The sequence below is a fragment of the Lactuca sativa genome, chromosome 2 (assembly GCF_002870075.4).
Source record: "Lactuca sativa cultivar Salinas chromosome 2, Lsat_Salinas_v11, whole genome shotgun sequence".
In the NCBI taxonomy this organism is placed as follows: domain Eukaryota; kingdom Viridiplantae; phylum Streptophyta; class Magnoliopsida; order Asterales; family Asteraceae; genus Lactuca; species Lactuca sativa.
In genome coordinates this window covers 187,154,222-187,176,292 of record NC_056624.2, presented here as the reverse complement: position 1 = coordinate 187,176,292, position 22,071 = coordinate 187,154,222, and the positions used below count along the sequence as shown (strand labels likewise).

The following is a 22,071-nucleotide window of genomic DNA, read 5'->3' as shown; positions in this document are numbered from 1 at the left end:
CATAAGTGGAATTATCATAAGTTCACCTTGATGTAAACCAATGACATGAATCCATGTATCTTTCAGAATGTATCTCTACATTTGTTTATTCCTTTCTCTTTCCAGCAATCCAATAAATTAAAAGAAGTTCATACAACTATGATTTAAAAAATGAAACAACATGGATGAAAAACTTGAAATTGAAATACATACATATATGTGTGGGTTTAGATCAATTTCTAAAATGTCTCAAATTTGTGAAAATCTCTTATAAACCCTTAATCAAATCTTCACCTTAACTTGATTAAAAAAATCAAATACCAATAGCAAAGATTGATGTTACTCAGGTAATTAACAAATAAGGAGTTAATAAAACAACAAAAAACCATATCAAAAGGTTTAATGAAGAAAATAAAAGAAATACTCTTTGAGGCATTTCTACAAACACCTGGCGTGCAACATAGAAATCAAAATTTCTTTCAGACCATTTTTACAACAAAGCTGCCAAATTCTCTTTGAGGTATTTCTACAAACATCCATAGATTCTTAATCAAACGAACACCTATGTAATTCTGCCAAATCAAACAAGAACAAAAAGAAAAGAAGGAGCCTTTACCTATTGATTGAATCATTGTGATTACTCTTGATTCAACAAGATCAATTTTAATTTCATTTTAAGATATCAAGAGTCTTTAAAGCTTACTATGTGCGAAAATTATGGGGATAAAAGTTGAAGAATACAAACTGAAAAGGAGGCGATTACCTGTAGTAATATCTCTTTCGATGTTTCTTTTTCTTTCGATTTGTTGCCTGCAATGGTGGATTCTGGTAGGAAAAAACTTGGTAACGTCAACATTCTTAAAAGAATTTTGATTGTAAAATAAGAAATTAGGTTTAAAAAATAGAAATTGAGTTCAAGAACATACCAGGACTAGGATGTTGGTGTACGACGGAAGCTATAAACCTATTTCAGTGATGGAATACGAAGCCGACGATGGAGAGGGAGGAAGAAGGTGATGGTCGGCTGGCAAAGGAGCGGCAGTGAAGTTGCCTGTTGAGGTGAGGGTACAGATTTTTGAAACCGATCGTTTGAAGATAAAGATGGGAAAAGAATAGGGTTTAGGAAATTAAAGAATTACCATAATTAAATATGCATAGATTACTATAATACCCTTAAATTATTTATTTAATGATTTATTATTTCCTCAATTCCTATTGGTGCATTCAGTCACACAATAGTTATCAAAAACATTTGAACCTAGCTCTCTCTCTCTCTCTCTCTCTCTATATATATATATATATATATATATATATATATATATATATATATCCTAATAAATGAAAATGACTTTGCCACATGTCCTATTCTCATTCATTTGGACACATGACATTTTCTAGAAATTTTAAAATTTTCTATTTTCCACTTGTCATTTTATTGTATTTTTGATTTTATTAAATTAAAATCCACATTTAATATATAAGGTAATATATATGTAAGGTATTTATTAGAAAATGGTTTATATATGTAATGTATCTAATGCATTAAAGTCTCATTAATTTTAATAATTCAAAAAATTTCTTATTTTTCTTATAAATTTAAAGTTTTCAAATTGTTAAAATTTTATATTTAATTTTTTTTTAAATAAACCCATGTAATACATTAAGGGTCAAACATTATCTAGTTTTCTTGATAAAACGGCCTCTTTGCCCTTTGCCTCCATGGTCTTGGACTTATACAAATGAAATGGGCCACTATGAAATGTACTTTATTTAACCCATATATATAAATAAGAAGCGCCCACAGCAACCCAAGCACACAACTAAAACCCTCTCCCCTCGTCATCGTTACTACGTTAGTTTTTCTCTTTTGCTCAGTCAAGATGGGGAGCAATCAAGCTGCATTCTCCTTCCTCACTAATATAGTACGTGCGACCTTTGGCCTCGGCACTGCCGTCACGGTTGTGAATTCATCCCTATATACCGTCGACGGAGGCCAACGTGCCGTACTTTTCGATCGTTTTCGTGGAGTCATTGACGACACCGCCGGTGAAGGCACTCATTTCCTCATTCCATGGCTCCAAACACCCTACATATTTGATATTCGTACGAGGCCCCACACTTTCTCTTCGATCTCTGGGACCAAGGATCTACAGATGGTTAACCTAACTCTTCGGGTGCTATCTCGCCCCGACGTAAACCGATTGCCCGCTATTTTTAAGACATTAGGTCTTGAATACGACGAGAAGGTTCTTCCGTCGACCGGAAACGAAGTTTTGAAGGCTGTTGTTGCTCAATTTAACGCCGATCAGCTTCTCACCGAACGTCCGCGCGTTTCGGCTTTGGTTCGTGATACTTTAATCCGCAGAGCTAAGGATTTTAACATCGTACTTGATGACGTTGCGATTACTCACTTATCGTATGGCGCTGAGTTCTCCAAGGCCGTGGAGCAGAAGCAAGTGGCGCAGCAAGAGGCTGAAAGATCAAAGTTTGTTGTCGCTAAGGCGGAGCAGGAGCGGAGGGCTGCCATTATCAGGGCGGAAGGAGAGAGTGAATCAGCCAAGCTGATTTCTGATGCTACAGCTGCTGCTGGTATGGGATTGATCGAGCTTAGGAGAATCGAGGCATCAAGGGAGATTTCTTCAACATTAGCCAGGAGCAACAGTATCATGTACCTTCCAAACAGTGGCAGCCAAATGCTTCTAGGGCTTAATCCTTCTCGTTGAATAAGTAATTTATTATACCATTAGTTTTGTTTAATTTGCTTCTAAGATTTGCTACAATCACTATTATCAGACTACTTTTAGAGCTTGTAGGTGCATCCAATTGAAGTTTTTCTTTTGAGTTCTTTTTTCATAAGAAGTTCGAATAAAAATCTCTACGTAAATTAATGACCCATGCAGCTCCTGCAAATCCAAGCTTTACTGTTAGTATGAATGTATTTTCACTGTTATTTGTTAGTTATATTAATTATATGACATATGCTCTCGTAATTTCCGTGTTGGCTGGGGATGTTTTCACGATTTTGTTGGTATAACATTTGTGATCTATTGTTATAGATAGCTCAGTGCTCATGTAGTTCCTGATTCTTCGGTTGAAATTATGTTGAATGTTCATGGCTTGCGTTTATTGTGTGCTGAATGCTGCTCAAAGGACTTGTTTTGTTTCAAGGCTTAGTGAGTTTTCTGCCTACATGGATTGGCCTATCACTTGCGGCACACTTTAGATCTAGTCGATGCATGTCATGTTTTTTTATGAGGTAAAATCTCTCAATCTCTCTCTCTCTTTATATATATATATATATATATATATATATATATATATATATATATATACAGAATAAGATTGGACCAAAAGTCTTTTCATGTCTTCGGTCTTCATAAAAAATGATTATTTTTTAAAGCCTTCGGCTACATAAATGGCGGAGTTTGTGGCGGCAACATTGCCGCTGAAAATTGTGGGAAAAAAAATATCACATTAAGGTTAAAACTTAAAAAACGTCTTATAAAATTAAAAATTATTTTTTTTTGTCTTATGGAAAAAATAGACAAAAAAACCATTTTATGTTCTTTGTCTTTTGATAAATGAATTGTCTTTTTTTTCCTCAAATGTGTCCACAAACATAAGAGGTTAATAAGCAACTTAAAAAAAAGGGATAATGACTTGAAAGGGTAACGAACTTTTGACTTTTGTCACATTTAGTCACTAAACTTTTTTTCGTTATCTATTTGCCATTAAACTATTGAAACTGTTCATATTTTACCCTTATGACCGGCTGTTACCGGTCATAAAGGTAAAATGTGAATAGTTTCAATAGTTTAGTGGCAAATAGATAATGAAAAAAAGTTTAGTGACTAAATGTGAACAAAATCGAAAGTTCGTTTCCCTCTAAAAAGTTCAATGACTAAATGTGAACAAACTTCCTATTATATTATGTTTTAGCAAATTATTTATTTTTGTTTAATTGTAGCAACATTTGTTGATGAAGAAATCTATGAAATAAAAAAACAAAATGTAACATCCGGATTTCCAGGTATCATAATTTAAGTATTTTTCTTTTGAGTTAAGAAGAGAGACTCGACGAGTTGACGCCTCAACTCGTCGATTAAGGTCGCGACTGATGACTCGGATTAATGAATGGACTCGACGAGTCCGCATTGTTGGCAGAAACCCTAAATCTTTGGGCCCGAGCCATATTTAAAGGCACTTATGACCTTCAATTGCGACTACCTTTCCCATAAGTGAGAGCCCTAGCGAGCTTGAGTGTGTAGAGTGAAAGGAAGAGCTATCTCGAGCTTTTTGGTGTGATATATCTGGACCCTTCTAGGTCCAGAGAGCCGAGAATATGAAGCTTTAGTAGAGTAAACCTTGGGGTTCGAAGTTAGGAAGCATTTATGGGATTTTTATGATATATATAGTTATTTTCATCTTACACATAAATATGAAGTATTTTATATAAATTACATGCTATGTATGCATATTATTTGAATACTTGTTGTCTATGTTGGATGAACGATTTTATACATGTTTTAAAAGATTTAAACGGTATATTTATTTTATATCTACAAATATGTTGCGGATGAAACATGGGTAGATGAAATAGTTGGTGTGTGATGAAATAAAATGATGAGAGATAGGTGATGATAGAAAAGTGATGATAATTAGGTAAATCGATGATGATGAATATGTGATGTAGGATGAAAGGAGATACCATAACCTTAACCGACAATGTGGCGATGTAGTCATCTATCAGAGTATAGATGGCGACCACGGACTATTCTAGACAACTCAGTGGAAACACCAGCAGGCCCATAACCTGTAGGTGATGAATTACGAGTTCAGGCGATGTTGTAACTACGTATTCATGTGATGATACTCTAACCCCTTACTATGAATTACGAGTTCAGACGATGTTGTAACTACATATTCATAGGATGTCACAAATTCCGCATGTCAAACTAATGGTCATAATTCACATCAGTGAGAATGATTCATTTTTTTGTAAAACCAAACAGATTGGAAATTTTGATTTTTTATTTTGGAAAATGTCAAACCATTGGTTTTTTATTTCGGTTTTGGTTTTTTGTTTTTTTTAAATATATTTTCAGGGTTCTGTTTTTTTTTTTTTTTTTTTTTTTATTTCATAGATTTCTTCATCAATAAATGTTGCTACAATTTAACAAAAACAAATAATTTGCTAAAACATAATACAAGAGAAAGTTTGTTCACATTTAGTCATTGAACTTTTTAGAGGGAAACGAACTTTCGATTTTGTTTATATTTAGTCACTAAACTTTTTTTCGTTATGTATTTGCCATTGAACTATTGAAACTGTTCACATTTTACCCTTATGACCGGCAACAGCCGGTCATAAGGGTAAAATATGAACAATTTCAATAGTTCAATGGCAAATAGATAACGAAAAAAAGTTTAGTGACTAAATGTGATAAAAATCGAAAGTTCGTTACCCTTTCAAGTCATTATCCCAAAAAAACCTCATAAGTGTTAGAAAGTGTTAACCTAGATCTTTAGTTATCAAATTTCGTGATAAATATGAGTTAAGTGAATGAACCATTGTAATGGTTCATGAAAAGTTGTGTCGGTTATACCCAACCGTTAGTTTATCATATATATATATATATATATATATATATATATATATATATATATATATATATATATATATATATTAGTCATATGTATTAATATGTGGTTGTTGTACGTATTGATCATATCAATAAAAAAGTCAATTTGGTGTGTATCTTATCTTCCATTTCAATTCCTTATCTTTATCCCCAACAAAGTGGTATCAGAACCGACAATTCTAAATCAAAGATATCTCGTTTCTTTCCTTAAAGATGGCTACAAACAATAGTCTTCATCAAACCCAATTACCACGATTGAGTGGTAAAAATTATCATCACTGGAGTATCTGGATGAAGGTTCTGTATGAATCCTTGGATCTATGGAGTATTGTGGATAAAGGCATCTCTCAACCAAAGACTCCTACTGCACAGCAAGAAAACGATTTAAAGGAATTAGAAAAGAAGGGCAAGAATGCGTTATTTATGATTTACCAGTCAGTTGATGATCCTATCTTTGAAAGGATATCAGGGTCAAAATATTCTAAGGAAGCCTGGGATGCATTGCATAACACATATAGGGGACAAGATAGGGTCAAAGTAGTCTGTTTGCAAACCTTGTGGTGTGAGTTTGATGGGTAAAGAATGAAAGAATCAAAAATCATAGAAGAGTTTTACAATTGGGTGATCGCCTTGATGAATCAAATGAGATTGAATGAGGAAGATATTGAAGAGAAGAGGATTGTTTAGAAGATACTACGGAGCCTCACCCGCAAATTTGAATATGTGGTTGTAGCAGTAGACGCATCAATGGATTTATCTGCTTTATCATTGGAAAATCTCTTGGGGATACTTCAATCCCATGAATTTTGCATGCAAAACTTTGATGACAGGCCTGCAGAACAAGCTTTTCACTCACAAGTCTCTACAAAGGCAAAAGGTAAGGAGCATGCAAAATCTTTAGTAGAAACTCAATGTTTCTATTGTCATAAATTTTTAAATACAATGAAATACTGCAAGAAACGAATGGAGGATGAGAATGAGGATGTCAATTTCATATGTGGGAATGAAGTCAAGGAAGATGACAAAATGTTCATGGCTATTGAAGAACTTGAGATTTTGGTTGATGATGCATAGTGCAAAGATGGTGTATGTGACGATCTTGTGAAAGAAAGCAAGAAAGTATGTGTGCCCGTGGATGATAATTTCCATGGGGAAGTTCAAAATTTTGATGTTGAATGACGGATGATGCTTGAAGTTCAAATGCTTCAAGGTGTTGAATGCTTATGTAGATAATCTAGGTTAAGGGGGTGTGTTAGAAAGTGATAACCTAGATCTTTAGTTACTTAATTTCCTGATAAATATGTCAATTAAGTGAATGAACCATTGTGATGGTTCATGAAAAGTTGTGTTGGTTATACCCAACCGTTTGTTTCTCCTGTATATATATTAGTCATATGTATTAATATGTGGTTGTTGCACGTATTGATCATATCAATAAAAAAGTCAATTTTGTGTGTATCTTATCTTCCATTTCAAATCCTTATCTTTATCCCCAACAATAAGCCTTTTATTTTGTGAAATTTATCATTGAATAACTAAAATAGAGCAAATGATGCAATCGCTGATAGAGCTACTCCAATTCATTGCGATTACTTGTGAATTTAATCTTTTTGGCCTATTACAAATTATAATGTAATATAAAGTAATTCATTGTGATGCACATTTCCGGTTTTCAAACAAGGTTGGAACTGTTGGGTTTTATTAGTATCTATACTTTCTAATGGTAGCGGAAACAATCAAAGATTTACCTAAGTGTACATGTACCATAAGATCTAAGTTTTACTAATTAAAGTAACGAAATTTAAAAATACAAAAGAAGAATATTAACATCTTGGTTTTTCTTCTTGAGATCTTGTGAATGTCAGCATTTGCAATGCTCAAGTATTGCTCCAAATTAGTTTTCAAGTTGTCAATCTGGATCGCTATTCTACCTTTGTCATTGTAACACCCAGAATCAGAAAGACTAAGAAAGAAAGGAAAACCCTAAGTCAAGAGGTCAACTTGTCGAGTCCATAGGTGAACTCGACGAGTCGGAGCGGGATCCGGGTTATGGAATAAGTGACCGACTCGATGAGTCGGCAAGTGGACTCGGCGACTCTGGTCTGATCGAGGAAAGCCCTAATCCGAGGGTTTGCACCTTATTTAAAGGACCATATGTCCTCTCCTTAGTCCCCCTTGTCGGCCAGAAGCTTCTATACACGATTCCAAACCCTAAGTTGAGTGAGAGAAGGAAGAAAGTGAGTTTGGGGCTTTTGCAAGAGGAAGATTTAGAGGATTTGACCACTAAGGAGCTGGAGGATCCAACCCTTTTGTTGTGAGCATCAGTTTGAAGTTAACAATCTGTCACCTTGCCTTTGTTGCTTCTAGATCTTCTCATGGATGATGTTTTGGGGCCATTTTGGTATGATAAGGAACCTTTTCGAGTTAGAAGTCCAGATCCGAGGTTGCTACTTTAGATCTAGGTGTGTCTTGGCCCAGAGACCCATAAAGTATCAGTTTTTGGTGTGTTGGTAAAGCATGTTTCCCCCAAACCCTAGCCCTAGAGTGTTTTAAGCCTATAGCTCCTAGGTTTCACGTAAAGTTTGCAACTTTACATGAGGAATAGACTTTGGAAGAGTGGATCTACAAGATGAAGCCCCTGTATGGCTCGAAAAGCCACGGTATGGATTAAGAACTGAAGCTACTCGGCGAGTCACATGGGTGGACTCGGCGAGTTGGATGAAGATAGGAAGGAACTCGACGAGTTGGAAGAGCAACTTGGCGAGTCTGTTGAATATTGTCATGGACTCGGCGAGTCTGTTCTTGGACTCGACGAGTTGGATCGCAGAACCTCAACCTTTTCTGGTTAAGACTTAGATCGGCGAGTTGAGTGGTGACTCAGTGAGTTGGACAGGATGGGACTCAGAGATCGTTGAACTCGACGAGTCAGCGGGGTGACTCGGCGAGTTGAGGTGTATTGTGAGAGTTTCAGAGCATAAGGACTCGGCGAGTCAACGGGTTGACTCGGCGAGTGGAGTCAGTCAAGAAGTTTGACTTTGACCAGGACTTTGACTTTGACAATAGTGGACTTAGTTGGCTTCTAGAGTTCTGTTTGGATCTAAGTGTTATGTATATTGATATTGGTAGCTCGGGGAGCTAGTGGAGCAGCGGTTCAGAGAATTGTTGGTCAGCAGTCAGAGGGTTATCAACAAAAGTTCAGCAATGCAGGTGAGTTTCCCTTTGTGTGAATGGGTATACGACCACAATGCCGACCCATGTAGTCATGAGTAGGAAGACCCGAGGGTTAGCCCTAGGCACTGTTTGCTTGTATGATATTCAGGACCAAGGTCCAATGTCGGGCGGGTGCCCAAGGAATGGTTTGCATGATAGAGTATACTTGTTGTCTGTGTGATGCATGTATGTGCCTGGTAGGGAGGTGAGTGTGGGCAAGGTCCCGTATCTCACCAATAGCAGAGTATGGACGGCGTTCCATATCTCATTAGTAGCAGAGCAGGGGCAAGGCCCAAGATAGGTATGGAGTACGTGTGGGCGGGGGCCCGTATCTCATTTACAGTAGGAGCTTGGACGAGGTTCCATGACTCGCTAGTAACAGGATAGGGGCGAGGCCCAAGACAAGCGAGGCCTTAGGACAGGAATATAATAGGGTATGTTTAGTTATGTGTTATATGCTATTTTGTATTATGTGGTTAGTGGGCGGGGCCTAGAGACAGACGGGGCCTAAAAGAAACAGATCTGTATCCGAGCGGGGCTCAAAGCCAAGCGGGGCCTGGAGTGGTGGGGCCGTTGTAGTGGGTGGGGCCCGAAGTAGCGTGCGAGGCCCGGAATAGCGGGCGTGGCCCAGTATGTGTAGTATGTGTTTATGCAGGGTATGTGGTAGGTTGGGGGAACTCACTAAGCCTCGTGCTTACGGTTTTCAGTTTGGTTTCAGGTACTTCCGGTAGCGGAGGGAAGAGCTCGAGGTGATCGCATGACACACACCATTGATTAGTCAGTCTGGGATGTTTTACTCTGATAATGAAAATATGTTTTGGAAATGATACTCTGAATTTATGTTATGACTTATGATATGTTTTTATGAATATGGCTTTGGTAATGATTTTAAAGAAGAAATTTTGGTACGAATTTTTGGGACGTTACAGTCACTCGAACTATTTGCAACCTTTTTTCCCTTTCGTTTTGCTTGGTCTTTTCCCATGAGAAGACTAGGTCTTGGAACCTCAATAGACCATTTTTTGTTGAGGTCCACCCTAACATGTGCATATGACGATTTGCTTTGAGTGGTTTTGAATGTTTTGGTTCTTTTAGAACCACTCGTGAATGATTCCAAAAAATGGTTAAAATTTTGAAGGAGGTTGTGTGTTAAAAAATTAAATAGTTGTTGGGATTTATAATGGTTGAAAAGGGGGTAAAATAAGATTTTAATGAAAGAAAAAATGAGTAAATTTTTGAAAATAAAAGGTATATTTGTTGAATTTTTGAAATATGGAATATTCTCTCTCATCGGAAAGTCGTTACCAAGTATAGGGTTCCAAGCGGCGAGTTCAAAGCCGGTTTTTGCTGAGTCCATTTCACACCTACCGAGCTTGTGTCGAGTCCATGTTACACCCGTCGAGCTTGTCCCTAATGACCATGCTACTAGAGGTTACAATTGTCGACCCAACTAGTAACCCGACAAGAAAATAAACAAGTCTGGGTTAAGATTTCTGACCTGCTAATCTATTTATTTTATGGGTTGGATTAGATGTTTGGGTTTGCGGGTCAACCCACCAACCCGACTATATATATTATTTTAAAAAATAAATTATATTTATGAATTAATAGAATCTAGTCGATATATGACGTTAGAATTTTTTTTTTTCAAATATGTTGCTTATTAAGTTATTATGTTAGAGTGATATTTGGTTGTTCATTTCATTCTAATCAATGTAAAATGGTAATTATTAATTAATTTACAGACACGTATAATTCGTATAAATTTAACATGTGAAAAGTTACCCAAAAATAACCCATCGACTCTTTGACCAGAAATCGACCTGCGAATCCGCAAACCGATATACTTAAACAAATTATGTGGGTTGGATTGGGTTGATGTTTTCAACCTGCCAACCCATATATTATTTAGGTTGGGTTGGATGAATGTATTTTGACCTGTCAACCCGAACCCAACCCCATTGCCATGCCTACATGCTACTCAACCCTTTGGACCTATGTATGTGTCGGAATCAGAGCTTGCTTAATTCTAAGGTTGCCTTGTAATTTTTTGAAAATTATTCTTCTCCTGGTACATGGGCTCTTGTTGTAGGGATCATGTGCATGAATTGTTTAGAGTCAAACTTGTGGAAAACTTATCCTTGGATGGAAAGGTTCTAAGTTGGTATGATGAATTTGTTGTTATTAACCAAGAGAACTAGGATCTATACGAGGAATTCTGTAACAACCATGATTTATGCCAATTTAAAACTTTTTAAACATCCAAAAACCATGAATTACAAAGTGTTTTCAAAATCTTTTCATATCAGAGTTCCCAAAAATCCCAAGTCGTAAAATGTGAGGATGTGTACATCACGTCTTTGCCTTCCCGCGATCCTCAGAAGTACCTGAAACAAAACTTATAAATGTAAGCTCGAAGGCTTAGTGAGTTACTCCCAGAATACCGATACACACATACAGTCCATATACAATGACAACAAACCTAGATATTTTGGCCTGATTGAAAGAAAATGAACCATAATTTTCGATTCTAACTGCTATGTCTTTGTTTTACCAACAATTTAAACTTCTACGACAACTTTGGAATCCATATTATTTTTCGTGGTAAGGTCATATCGAAATGAAGGTCATGGCTATTGTTGAATCAATGAAGGCATACGTTTGTTTAAGGATTATTTGAACAATGTTGAAAGGATACATAATTTATATGTTGAAGAATTCATACCTAAAGAAGCAATTACACTCGGGATACAAAAGTAGATGGTAGTGAAATTGAGGAGGACATCACCCAAAAATGTTTGGAATAAATAAACTCTGGTGGGAAGCTGCCGTCTTTGCAAACTAAAAATAAAGTATTTTCAATTTATGTGTCTATGTTATTGTATTTTTTTTCTCTACCGTTTTATTTTTTATTTAAAATTAATTACAACAAAAGTATAACTTTGATCATAATTAACTTAGATTTAAAAAAACCGGATATACAAATATCCCATTAAAAAAATATGTTTGTACCGTTATTCAAATTCGCACATAATAGATCCGGTTTTCCCTACTCCAAACCCGAATAATTAAAGAACAAATTTTTCAGTATAAAAAATAAAAAAATTTGAAAAAACAAAATTTTTAATTTCCAGGTTGGATATGATATTTGTACACATCTGATGTAGACATGCACAAAAAGACCGTCTCGGGTCGGACACGAAAAAAAAAAAAACAAGATCGAACCGGTCTAAAATGAGATTGGACCGAAAAAAGACTAATTCTGAAAAAGACCAACATCGAACTGACCCAAAACCGTCCGGGACTGTTTCGAGACCGACCCCAACAAAGTTTATAAATATATCATTTTTATTTTTATGTTAATTACAAAAATTTTAATCACACATTATCTAACTACTTTCATTTATTTTTATTTTATTAAACTTAAATGTATCATTTTTAATAAATCTTAATATATTATTTTGATGTTAATCACATATTTGCTAATGGAAAATTTGAAAAACGAAACAAAAAAGAACACGGAAAAACTGTGAGTCCGAACCTTCAAAGATCAAGTTCAGCTGAAGAAAAAACCAAAAACCGATCCGTAACTTGCCTTTTACAAGACCTTCACAGGGAAAAAAAAACGGACCGTTTTAAAGACAAACCTGAGAGTAGAGCTGACAAAAACTGACCCAACTCACTAACCCAACCCGAACCCAACCCAAAATTAGCAGGTTGGGTTGAGATTTTCAACCCATTTATGTTAAATGGATCAACCCGTCTAACCCATTTAATTAAATAGGTTGGGTCGGGTAAAAACTATCAACCCGTTTTCAACCCACCAACCCATTTAACTTTAATTTATATTAAATATAATAATTATTAAAATATTATCATGTATTAATCTATGTATTAGTTTATAAATTACAATGTTTGTATTATTATTTATGTTTTAAAAAAATAAAATCCTAATTTCTACCTTTTTGCTTAACACCGACAACACTAACCACTCTAAAAATCTTTTAGAAATTACATATCTTTAATGTTATTTGAATAATTTCTTTATATATGTGAATTGTGATTGTGCTTTTGTCATACATTGAAATTTTATTTAAGTCTATAACTAATTTAAGTGGTGTAATCTTTAGTTAAATTATTTATTCTTTTTATTTTAAATGGGTCAAACCAAATTTAACCAATTTATTTAATTGGTTGGTTTGGGAATTACATAAACGGGTCAACCCGGTGACAACCCATTTATCTGAAAGGTTGGGTTGGGTTGGAAATATCAACCCATTTAAATAAACTGGTTGGGTTGGGTTGAAATTTTCAACCCAATTAATAAATGGATTGAACCCGAACCCAACCCAAATCGACCCATTGCCACCTCTACCTGGTAGAGAGCCCGATATAAAAGTCTCTAATTTGATGGATAGACATTTTAGGTTTTTAGCCATGGCAGTATCGGCCCAAAAGGCCCAAAACCTCGTCCAAAGGACCGTTTAAAAAATCGAAGTTGACCTTGGCCGGCAATAATCTCTTTAAAGTGCACCCGCAGCGCACGTTAGAACGGAGGAGGCTTATTTGAAATTCTCCCGTCCGGCACAAACAAACGTGACAACCTTATGTAACAACCTGGTCCCACCACAAACATTTCAAAATTCAAAAGCACCCAAAAACGAGGGAGAAATCTGTAACATTTTTTATTTATCAAGGACCTGGTTTGAAAAAATATATAACTAAATCTTCTTAAGCAAAAATCAAATCTAGAGAGAGAGAGAGATGAGAACAAAGCTGTAGATGTAGAGAGAGAGGGAGATTATATGTACAGAGAGAGAAAGCGCATGGTTGATGACGATGGACCGAGAAAAGGAAAGAGAGACGGAGCTAGAAAGTGCGATGTATACCAACTGTTTGTTGTTAGGGCTTGATCCGTCGATCATCGGAGTCGGAGCAAATAACGGTACTCCTCGGGTGGGGTTATTTCGACACTCCAACCCTAAATTGGGTGAACAGCTTCTATACTTCATATTGTCCTCTCTCAGAGGTCCAAAAGTACGCTAACAAACGTTTCTCGTTTGGTTTCTAATTACATTTCATCTACAATTACGATCTGTAGCTTTTGGTTGATCTGACATTGAGATCGATCTTTCAGGATTTTGATAGAGTGTGGCCGATTTTTGATTCTACTCAATCTCGCGATTTTCGGAAGGTAATTTTCTTTTCAATTTTACGATTCAAGCAATTTAATAGTAGGTTTGATGTTACATTTTGGGGGGGGTTTTGTTTGTTATTAGGTCGTACAAAGCATCATAAGTGAGCTTGAATCACAAGGGGCGCTTCCGAGAAGTAATTCGAGGGTTTCATCGCTGGCTACATGTTGCGGACCAAGGTCGGTTGGCTACAAAATTTCCCTTCTGTCTCTCTATGGATGTAATTATAATTTCACTACGATTTAATTGTGCTCAATACATAAGACATGATATTAACCCTTTGATTATGTGCTATTCTCCACAAAGCTTATTGAAGAAATTGAGGGGCAGGGTTAGATAAGACAGATTATGCTATATATGTTGTGACTTGTGAGCACTTGTGGCAAAAGTGTGATGTTGGATTAAGCTATTGGCATTAGTCCCTTAACCCAAAAAGTTTGAATGAATACCATATCCAGCAATATCTTGCTGTGCTTGGTTGTTGTAATCGTGTGCCTAGCCTTCCTTTCTGTAATTCATACAGAGATATTTAGAGTGGACAAAATAAAGAGCAGAGAATTGTAATCGTATGTTCTGTGGGGGTGGAAATAAATGATAATCTTGCACTAGAAATAACTGTTAGCTAACTGCTATACATCATTACAAGCAGTGCCTCTCTCTTTATAAGGTATATCTGATATTATCTTCAGTTTCTTCAGAAGTAGTTGCATGGAAGACACTCTAATATTCTCTTAATCAAACCTTATAAAGTCATATTGTGTGGGTGCTAATTCAAATTTGTTAATGTCACTTCATCTGCATGGAAAAACAAAAATAGTAATCTGATATGATTAATGATAATTGCAGATTCGTGGAACTGTTATGGCAGCTTTCTTTGCATGCTTTGAGAGAAGTTCATAGACGTACATATGCAGCTGATGTAGTCTCAAATCCACTACCCGCTTCACTAACCGATGTAGCTTTCTCACATGCAGCCACTCTTCTTCCCGTAACAAAGGTACATTATACTTACATTTTCGATCTTATTATACATAAAGTTTATCTGAAAACACCTAAATTTACCTACTTGGCTCATGAACAGGCTAGAATAGCTCTTGAGAGAAGAAGGTTTCTGAAAAATGCTGAAACAGCAGTTCAGAGACAGGCAATGTGGTCAAACTTGGCTCATGAAATGACAGCAGAGTATCGTGGTCTTTGTGCTGAAGAGGTAAATGCGACTGTTTAACTAATCTTTAAAGATCATGTACAGTTTGTGTAATAGATGCATCATAATCATACTTTCTTTGGATCTTTTGAAGCTCAGGCATATTTGCAGCAAGAGTTGGAGAAGTTACATGACCTGAGAAACAAAGTGAAGATGGAAGGTGAACCTTGGGATGAACTTGTATCTAGCTCAAGTCAAAACTCTCACCTTGTTCAAAGAGCTACTCGCTTGTGGGATTCTTTATTATCATGTAAAAGTAAGTTCAAACATCTCATACTTTTTATGTGTTTCACTTTTATTTAATCTTTAAATTGACTTGCATTTCAGGTCAACATGAAGTTCTTGCTTCAGGCCCCATTGAGGATCTGATAGCACATAGGGAGCATCGGTAGTTCACCCTGAAATCTTTTCTTATGTGCCTTTTTTTGTTGGATTTGTTTATATATATATTTTTATGTTTACTTGTCAGATATCGTATCTCTGGATCATCTCTTCTTGCAGCCATGGATGAAAGTACCCAAGTTTCTTCTGGTGATTTAGATAAGGAACAAGCTGATAGATCACAAGTAAATAGAGAAAATTTGAAAGAAAATATAAGTTCTTCTCAACCTGGGGATGATCGAAGTGGAAGAGGTCAGCCCACAGTTGATATAGCAGAAGTTTTAAGGCGATGGACTCATGCCTTACAGCGTATACATAAACAGTCACTTCACCTGGTATTTTTTTTTTTTAATATCATATGTACCTACCTTTCTTATTTTTGTAATAATAATTGTTTTTATGGGTAAAAAATAAAGTACACTGCTTATATTGGTAAAAAGAGTGAAGTATGTTGCTATTTCCTGCAATTTGAATAAAATTTGAGTTGATGATAGGCAAAGGCGAATGGTGGTGAAGGTCCGGATCTTCTTCGAAGTGCAAGTGATGGTGGTACGAGTGGCCATGCTGAATCTTTAGCTACAACACTTGCTGAACATCGACAGCATTTAGCTAGCATACAGGCATGTTAATGTTAATAATACTCGCTGCTTTTCCTTATAATCAAGAGCCATATAGTATTTACAGTTTTGCCCTTTGTTATCTTATGCAGGTGCTTGTTAATCAACTGAAAGGTGTCGCCCCCACAATACAAAATTCAATATCAGAGCTTAGTGAGGAAGTCAACACTATCTCAGCCAACCTTCCTCAAATGACAAATCACCATGGTAGATCCACCTCACCCGTTCAACCACAAAGCACCGGAAGGAAAACGGTATCTTTTTTTTTCTTTGTTTTGTTGTATATTTTACGCATTTAAAAAAAAAATACCAAGTTATCCTAAACATACATTTGATGTCCAGGAAAGTAGCAGTGATGATGTAACGGAGATTTCTTCAAGATTATCAACGGTTCAGATTGATAATAAAGTTTCATCTGCTCTAAAACTACCGCCTCTATTTAGTTTGACACCAAATTCAACTGCAAAAACTGGGAATTTTTATAAAAGACAGGCTCAACTTCATACCAACGTATCTGAAAACCTGCCTCTCGAACAAACTGCATCGAATAGCCAAGTAAATACACCACAAACAGGTTATATATGGTTCTTTTCCTCTTTTACTTGTCTATCAGATAAGGAATGGAATGGTTCTGTTCATTCGATTGGAAAGGAAAAAGTTGTTTGTTTTGCTTGATGAAATGGAATAGAGAATTCCTGAAGGATTCTGATTCATTCCATTTTGTTAGTGTTCATTCCTTAGGGGTACTTTTTTCTCATTCCATCAATGAGTTAAATACATATCACTCATTTTTATTTATCGGATATTTAATGACACAAATATTTTTTTAAGATTTTCATGGTAATTAAATTATTATTTTCTAAAAACAACTAGAACTTTTTTTTTTTGGATTAAATGGTTATCACAAAAATGGCTAAAATAGAACAAAACGACCACCTTTTCCACATATAACACAAAATGACCACCCATTTCACAGTATGAATTTTGCTAAATTGTGAAATTGCTTTATGAATTGTTCCCACCACAAAAATCATTTAAATCTTTTTTTGTGAAATTAATTTTTTTCTCAAAAAGAAATATATACTTTTTACTTATTTAGTTATTTTGTGGTGGGGACCATTCATAAATCAATTTTGCAATTTGCAAAATCCATATTGCGAAATGGGTGGTTAATTTGAGTTATTATGCGCCTCCTATTTTGGTCATTGTTTTTTATTTGGGTTTTAATGAGCTTATAATAATATTATGTTTAATTTTTATTTTGTAGATAATAATAAGTTGTGGGTTTTAACTATATGCAAAATTCATTTCAGTAGCTTATTTTGTGATTGAATTCCATCCTCCAACGAAAGTGCTGTAATTTGTAACTCCAAATCTTTCATGTGTGCAACTGCAGATAATGAGAATGATTATGTTCGTAACATGAAGAAATCCGTGAGAGAAGCAGCTTTAGCAACGCGATCAAGCAACACAGCCCAATCACAACAGGATACTCACTCTGTCTCTGATGATGGCTCTGAACACTTCTTTGTTCCCCTTTCAGGAACCGGGTTTTCTCGTGTGGGCCCAGGTCCAGAAAAGAAACAACACACTTCAACTAGAAGTAAACAGTTGTTTGCATCTGAAGCAAACACCACTTCCTCATCCTCAGATGGAATCAATAAGTATAACGAATCACACGACACATTCAGTCACAGTAACTTGGATTTACTTAATGACTTGGATGCAATAAACATAAACGGTTTCATGTCTGCTGCTGCTTCAAATTATGCAGAATCTGAAGGACGATTGTCTTTCTATGATGTTGATGAAACTCACGATCAAGTCTTCTCACCCCCTTTTCTCATGGAGGCAGACTCATTTGAGGATTTACTTGGTATGAATATTTTCTAAATAAACATTTTCATCCTCATTCTTCTATTTTTGTTGCTTACTTTCAAGTTTCATAACAGTTATCGTCTAAGTTAAAGTTAATGTGTTTTTTTTTTGAGTAAATTACACGAATGGTCCCTATGGTTTATGATAATTTACACGTTTGGTCCCTAACTTATTTTTTTAACTCGGAAGGTCCCTGTTGTTTGTTTTTGTTATACGCTTGGTCCCTGTCTTACCTAAAAAGACTATTTTTTCCTTGATTTTTTAATTTATTTAAATAAATACGCCCACAACCACATCCCCTCACCTTACCTTACCTACCCCATCATTTTTCTCTATTTAAATAATAGCCTTTTTAGGTAAGATAGGGACCAAGCGCGTAATGAAAACAAATAGTAGGGACCAAGCGCGTGACAAAAACAAACAGTAGGGACCTTCCGAGTTAAAAAAATAAGTTAGGGACCAAATGCGCAAATTAACCCTAACCATAAGGACCATTAGTGTAATTTACTCTTTTTTTTTTTAAATGACCATTTGGCCCTTGGATCTAAACTGAAAAAAGAAAAACAGTATACTACTTGTAATTCTCCCTTATTTTTCTTTTTTTTAATTAAGGTTTCAAACATTTTATATTAAGTCTGCAATGTTTTTGAATGAGTACTTCTATTCACTGCAACGTAATATTTTAAAGTTATAAATGTTATAAACCTTAATTGAAAAATTAGAGAATATCACAAATAGGTTTTATTTTAAGTTTTGATCCAAGGTGGTCATTTAAAAAAAAAAAAAAAGTTAACTTAGACGACACATGGACCAAATTTGTTATGAAACTTCAAAAGAAGGACCAAAATTTATAGAGAATTTCTAAAATCCGGGGACCAAAAAAGTTAGTTTACCCAAATAATGAAGTGAGTATTATTCTTATATTAAGTTTTGTTACACATTCACAGCACCACTATCAGAAACTGAAACAGCCTTGATGGAGCATCATTAGTAGCTGCTGGTGTTTTATGTTTGGCTTGCTGGGGTTAAGGCCTGACAAGCAACCGTCTTGGTTGGATCTGATCTGGTAACAAGGAGTGGCAATGTAGTGTTATGAATGATGATACAGAAACTAGTTAGCAGCTGATGTTGGTGGTGGTGGTCAACAGGCTAGATGATTGTATAATTCTTTTGTTGGGTTTGGGTAATGATTATTACGTTACAAGTTGTAAAACAAGAGAAATGGTATTCATTCCCATTCTTTGTTTCTTTTTTTATTTTTTCCTTTGCCCATTATATGTATGATTTGTATGATTTAGAGAGTGCGTGGGAGTGAAGTTATGCCCTTTTGTGCTTGGTTTCCACTTGTCATTTTTTGTATTTTAATTGGTTGACGCTTGTACGTGTTTACCTAAAAGCTGTACCTACCCATTGGTTTTGGAAGTGCTTTACGAAATCTTTGAATTGTGAAAATTTGAGATCATGTACAGGGTATTACCTCTTGGAGTAGAAGCCCCAAGTATGGAGATTCTAACTAAGGACTATACTAACATACTAACCAACTTGTATAAGCCGGTGCGTGGGTAAGGAGGAGTTAAATGTAAAAAAATTTACCTTCATCTATGGTAGAGGGTTGTTTCCAAAAATATGATGGCGTTTGCCATAGTTTTAGGTAAAAGTCTTTTGGCATGCAATTGTTAAGCAAGTTCCACATGTCCTCCATAAATCTGCGTAAGTGCATATTTTTTCAGCTTTTCACTTTTTCTATTTTAATTTTTTTGCCTTAGGCTATGGGGAGGGGTTCGCTTGTGCTAAGGGGGCTCGCTAAAAGCATTCGTCAGCCGGCTAACGAGAGGAGAGAGGCAAGAGAGGGTGGATTGGTGGCTTCCGATTGGTTATTGGCTATTGTTTTCCCTTTTTTCCCCCTCCAAAAAACTAAAAAACCAACGTGTCAGTGTGTTAGGAGTTTTATCACATTCTTCAACTTTATATCTTGTCTCTTTTTTTATCCCCCGAAAGACCCAATTTTACTTATTATTTTTTATTTTAGTCACCACTCACCAAGCCGGTTACCAATAGGAATAGTTGTCAACTTTTAACTTTTACTTTTGTGACTTAAAATCCTATATTTTTAATTGTGGCTCGTAACCCAACTCATAAGAGTCAAAATTCATGACACTAAAATTTATACACAAAGTATTATATACAAAATATAAATCAACTATATAAGCATATAATATGTTACAAATTCGCTAGTTAGGATTCATACTAACAATTCATTGTCATATACACCTCAAAAGTATAAAAAAAACATATATAGCAATTAAATATCAAATAACTAGAAATTAAGTAAAAATGCAAATAACTAAAGACCTGTAGTGTTAAAATATCAAATAACTAGAAATTAAGTAAAAAAGCAAATAACAAAAGACCTATAATGTTAGAATCATAAGACTAACGACTATTTAGTGAGGACTACATGGAGAATGAAGGTTAAAGTACAAAGTCTAGGGTTGTAAACGAACCAAACGAACACCAACGAGGCTTGTTTATGTTCGTTTGTTTAAGTAAGCTGAACAAATAAACGAACACGAACAGATAAACAAACGAGTTTTCTTGTTCATGTTCGTTCGTTTATGTTCGTGAACATGTTAAACGAACATAAATGAACAAAGATAAAAAAAAATATAACTGAAGATATATGAACATATAAACACTAATGTAATCAAACACAATTAAACATATGTGAACATAAAATGAACTTATATGAACGAACCTAAATGAACGTAAACGAACAACATAAACGAACGTTCACGAACATAATTGAACGAATCAGACCATTGTTCATGTTCGTTCGTTTAACTAAACAAATGATAATTTGTGTTCATGTTCGTTCGTCTATTAAATAAACAAACATAAACGAACCTCCCGCCGATCGGTTCACAAACAGGTCGCTCAACGTCCAGTTCGTTTACAGCCATAACAAAGCCTATAACCTTCCATTTTTTTAGTTGACACATATGTTGTCATGCTCAAAGAAATAAAAGAACAATAAGAAAGTAAAGAAAAGAAAAACAATAAAAACACAAACGTACAACTTTTATTCTTTAGAACCACCGATTTGAAAACCTTTCCACCCTTTTTGGTTTCCCAACAAAAAGATATCAAAATCTTTTCTTACATTGCTTTTCCATTAAAGATAAACAAAAGAATATAAACTCAACAAACAAAAAATGGAAACCAAAAGAAAAAAACTGAAAGAGAAACATGAAGGAGAATACTCTCTCTCTTCATTTTTTTTAAAGATAGTATTGATAAACTCAACATTGTACAAAAAATGAAGTTATTAACCTCTAGATAATCTGATTACCTGCTTGATCATGATATTACTTATGGGATACATGGCTTTTCTGAATCACAAGTTAACTCGACTCTGTACGAGTCATGCAGTGAAATAGAAATTTTAACCTAGTCAGACCCAAATTGAGTCACACTACGAGACACCTCATTTTAGGTTACAAATGGCTCTGTTCGTACAGTTTAACAACTATGCCAACATGCAAGTTGACTTTTTTTCTTCTTCATAAAAGACCCTTTTTTTGTTTTAGACTTATTTTTTTTCAATACAAACTCAAATTTAACATATTCTTTATTATTTCCTTAACAGAATTGGTTACCAACATGTAACTCTATATCCCCCTAACTCACATGTACCTTAAGCATCGATCACCTAAGAGAATAAACGATTCTAAAACCTTAGGTCACATTTTTACTTCTTCTTGTACACCATATTGAATCCCTTGAAATGGTTTATTCTTCAAGTTAGTAAAATAAACTTTGTAACAACTGATTTCCAGGTATAAGTTATTGTGCTTTTGCAATGTTTTAGTTTGGGATTTTCCGCGTCACCATGACGTATTGGAGATTGGGCCACGACGCGGTGGTTATTTAAAGACCACAACATGGCCAGCCCCTTACCACGACGC

General features: G+C 35.3%; 2 protein-coding genes across 2 annotated transcripts; both read left to right on the top strand.

The window, feature by feature from the left end:
• The first annotated feature begins 1,626 nt into the window (after nucleotides 1-1,626).
• On the top strand, nucleotides 1,627-9,725 carry LOC128132100 (prohibitin-3, mitochondrial-like). Its single transcript, XM_052768138.1, has 2 exons — nucleotides 1,627-3,235; nucleotides 9,550-9,725. The coding sequence occupies exon 1, from the start codon at nucleotides 1,860-1,862 to the stop codon at nucleotides 2,700-2,702; it is 843 nt and encodes a 280-aa protein (XP_052624098.1). The 5' UTR covers nucleotides 1,627-1,859; the 3' UTR covers nucleotides 2,703-3,235; nucleotides 9,550-9,725.
• A 3,843-nt stretch (nucleotides 9,726-13,568) lies between these two features.
• LOC111889347 (AUGMIN subunit 6) lies at nucleotides 13,569-19,523 on the top strand. Its single transcript, XM_023885492.3, has 13 exons — nucleotides 13,569-13,868; nucleotides 13,969-14,025; nucleotides 14,111-14,205; nucleotides 14,873-15,023; nucleotides 15,108-15,233; nucleotides 15,330-15,486; nucleotides 15,558-15,618; nucleotides 15,700-15,946; nucleotides 16,106-16,231; nucleotides 16,321-16,482; nucleotides 16,571-16,802; nucleotides 17,625-18,104; nucleotides 19,054-19,523. Exons 1-13 carry the CDS (start codon nucleotides 13,665-13,667, stop codon nucleotides 19,095-19,097), a joined length of 2,142 nt encoding a protein of 713 aa, XP_023741260.1. The 5' UTR covers nucleotides 13,569-13,664; the 3' UTR covers nucleotides 19,098-19,523.
• The last annotated feature ends 2,548 nt before the right edge of the window (nucleotides 19,524-22,071 follow it).

What these genes read in the sequence shown, in the direction of transcription:
- LOC128132100 (XM_052768138.1), top strand. Translation starts at nt 1,860, where the DNA reads ATGGGGAGCAATCAAGCTGCATTCTCCTTCCTCACTAATATAGTACGT.
- LOC111889347 (XM_023885492.3), top strand. Translation starts at nt 13,665, where the DNA reads ATGACGATGGACCGAGAAAAGGAAAGAGAGACGGAGCTAGAAAGTGCG. An exon ending in ATAGCACATAGGGAGCATCG is followed by an intron (nt 15,619 to 15,699) that starts GTAGTTCACCCT and finishes TTTACTTGTCAG; the next exon opens with ATATCGTATCTCTGGATCAT. An exon ending in CTCATTTGAGGATTTACTTG is followed by an intron (nt 18,105 to 19,053) that starts GTATGAATATTT and finishes ACACATTCACAG; the next exon opens with CACCACTATCAGAAACTGAA.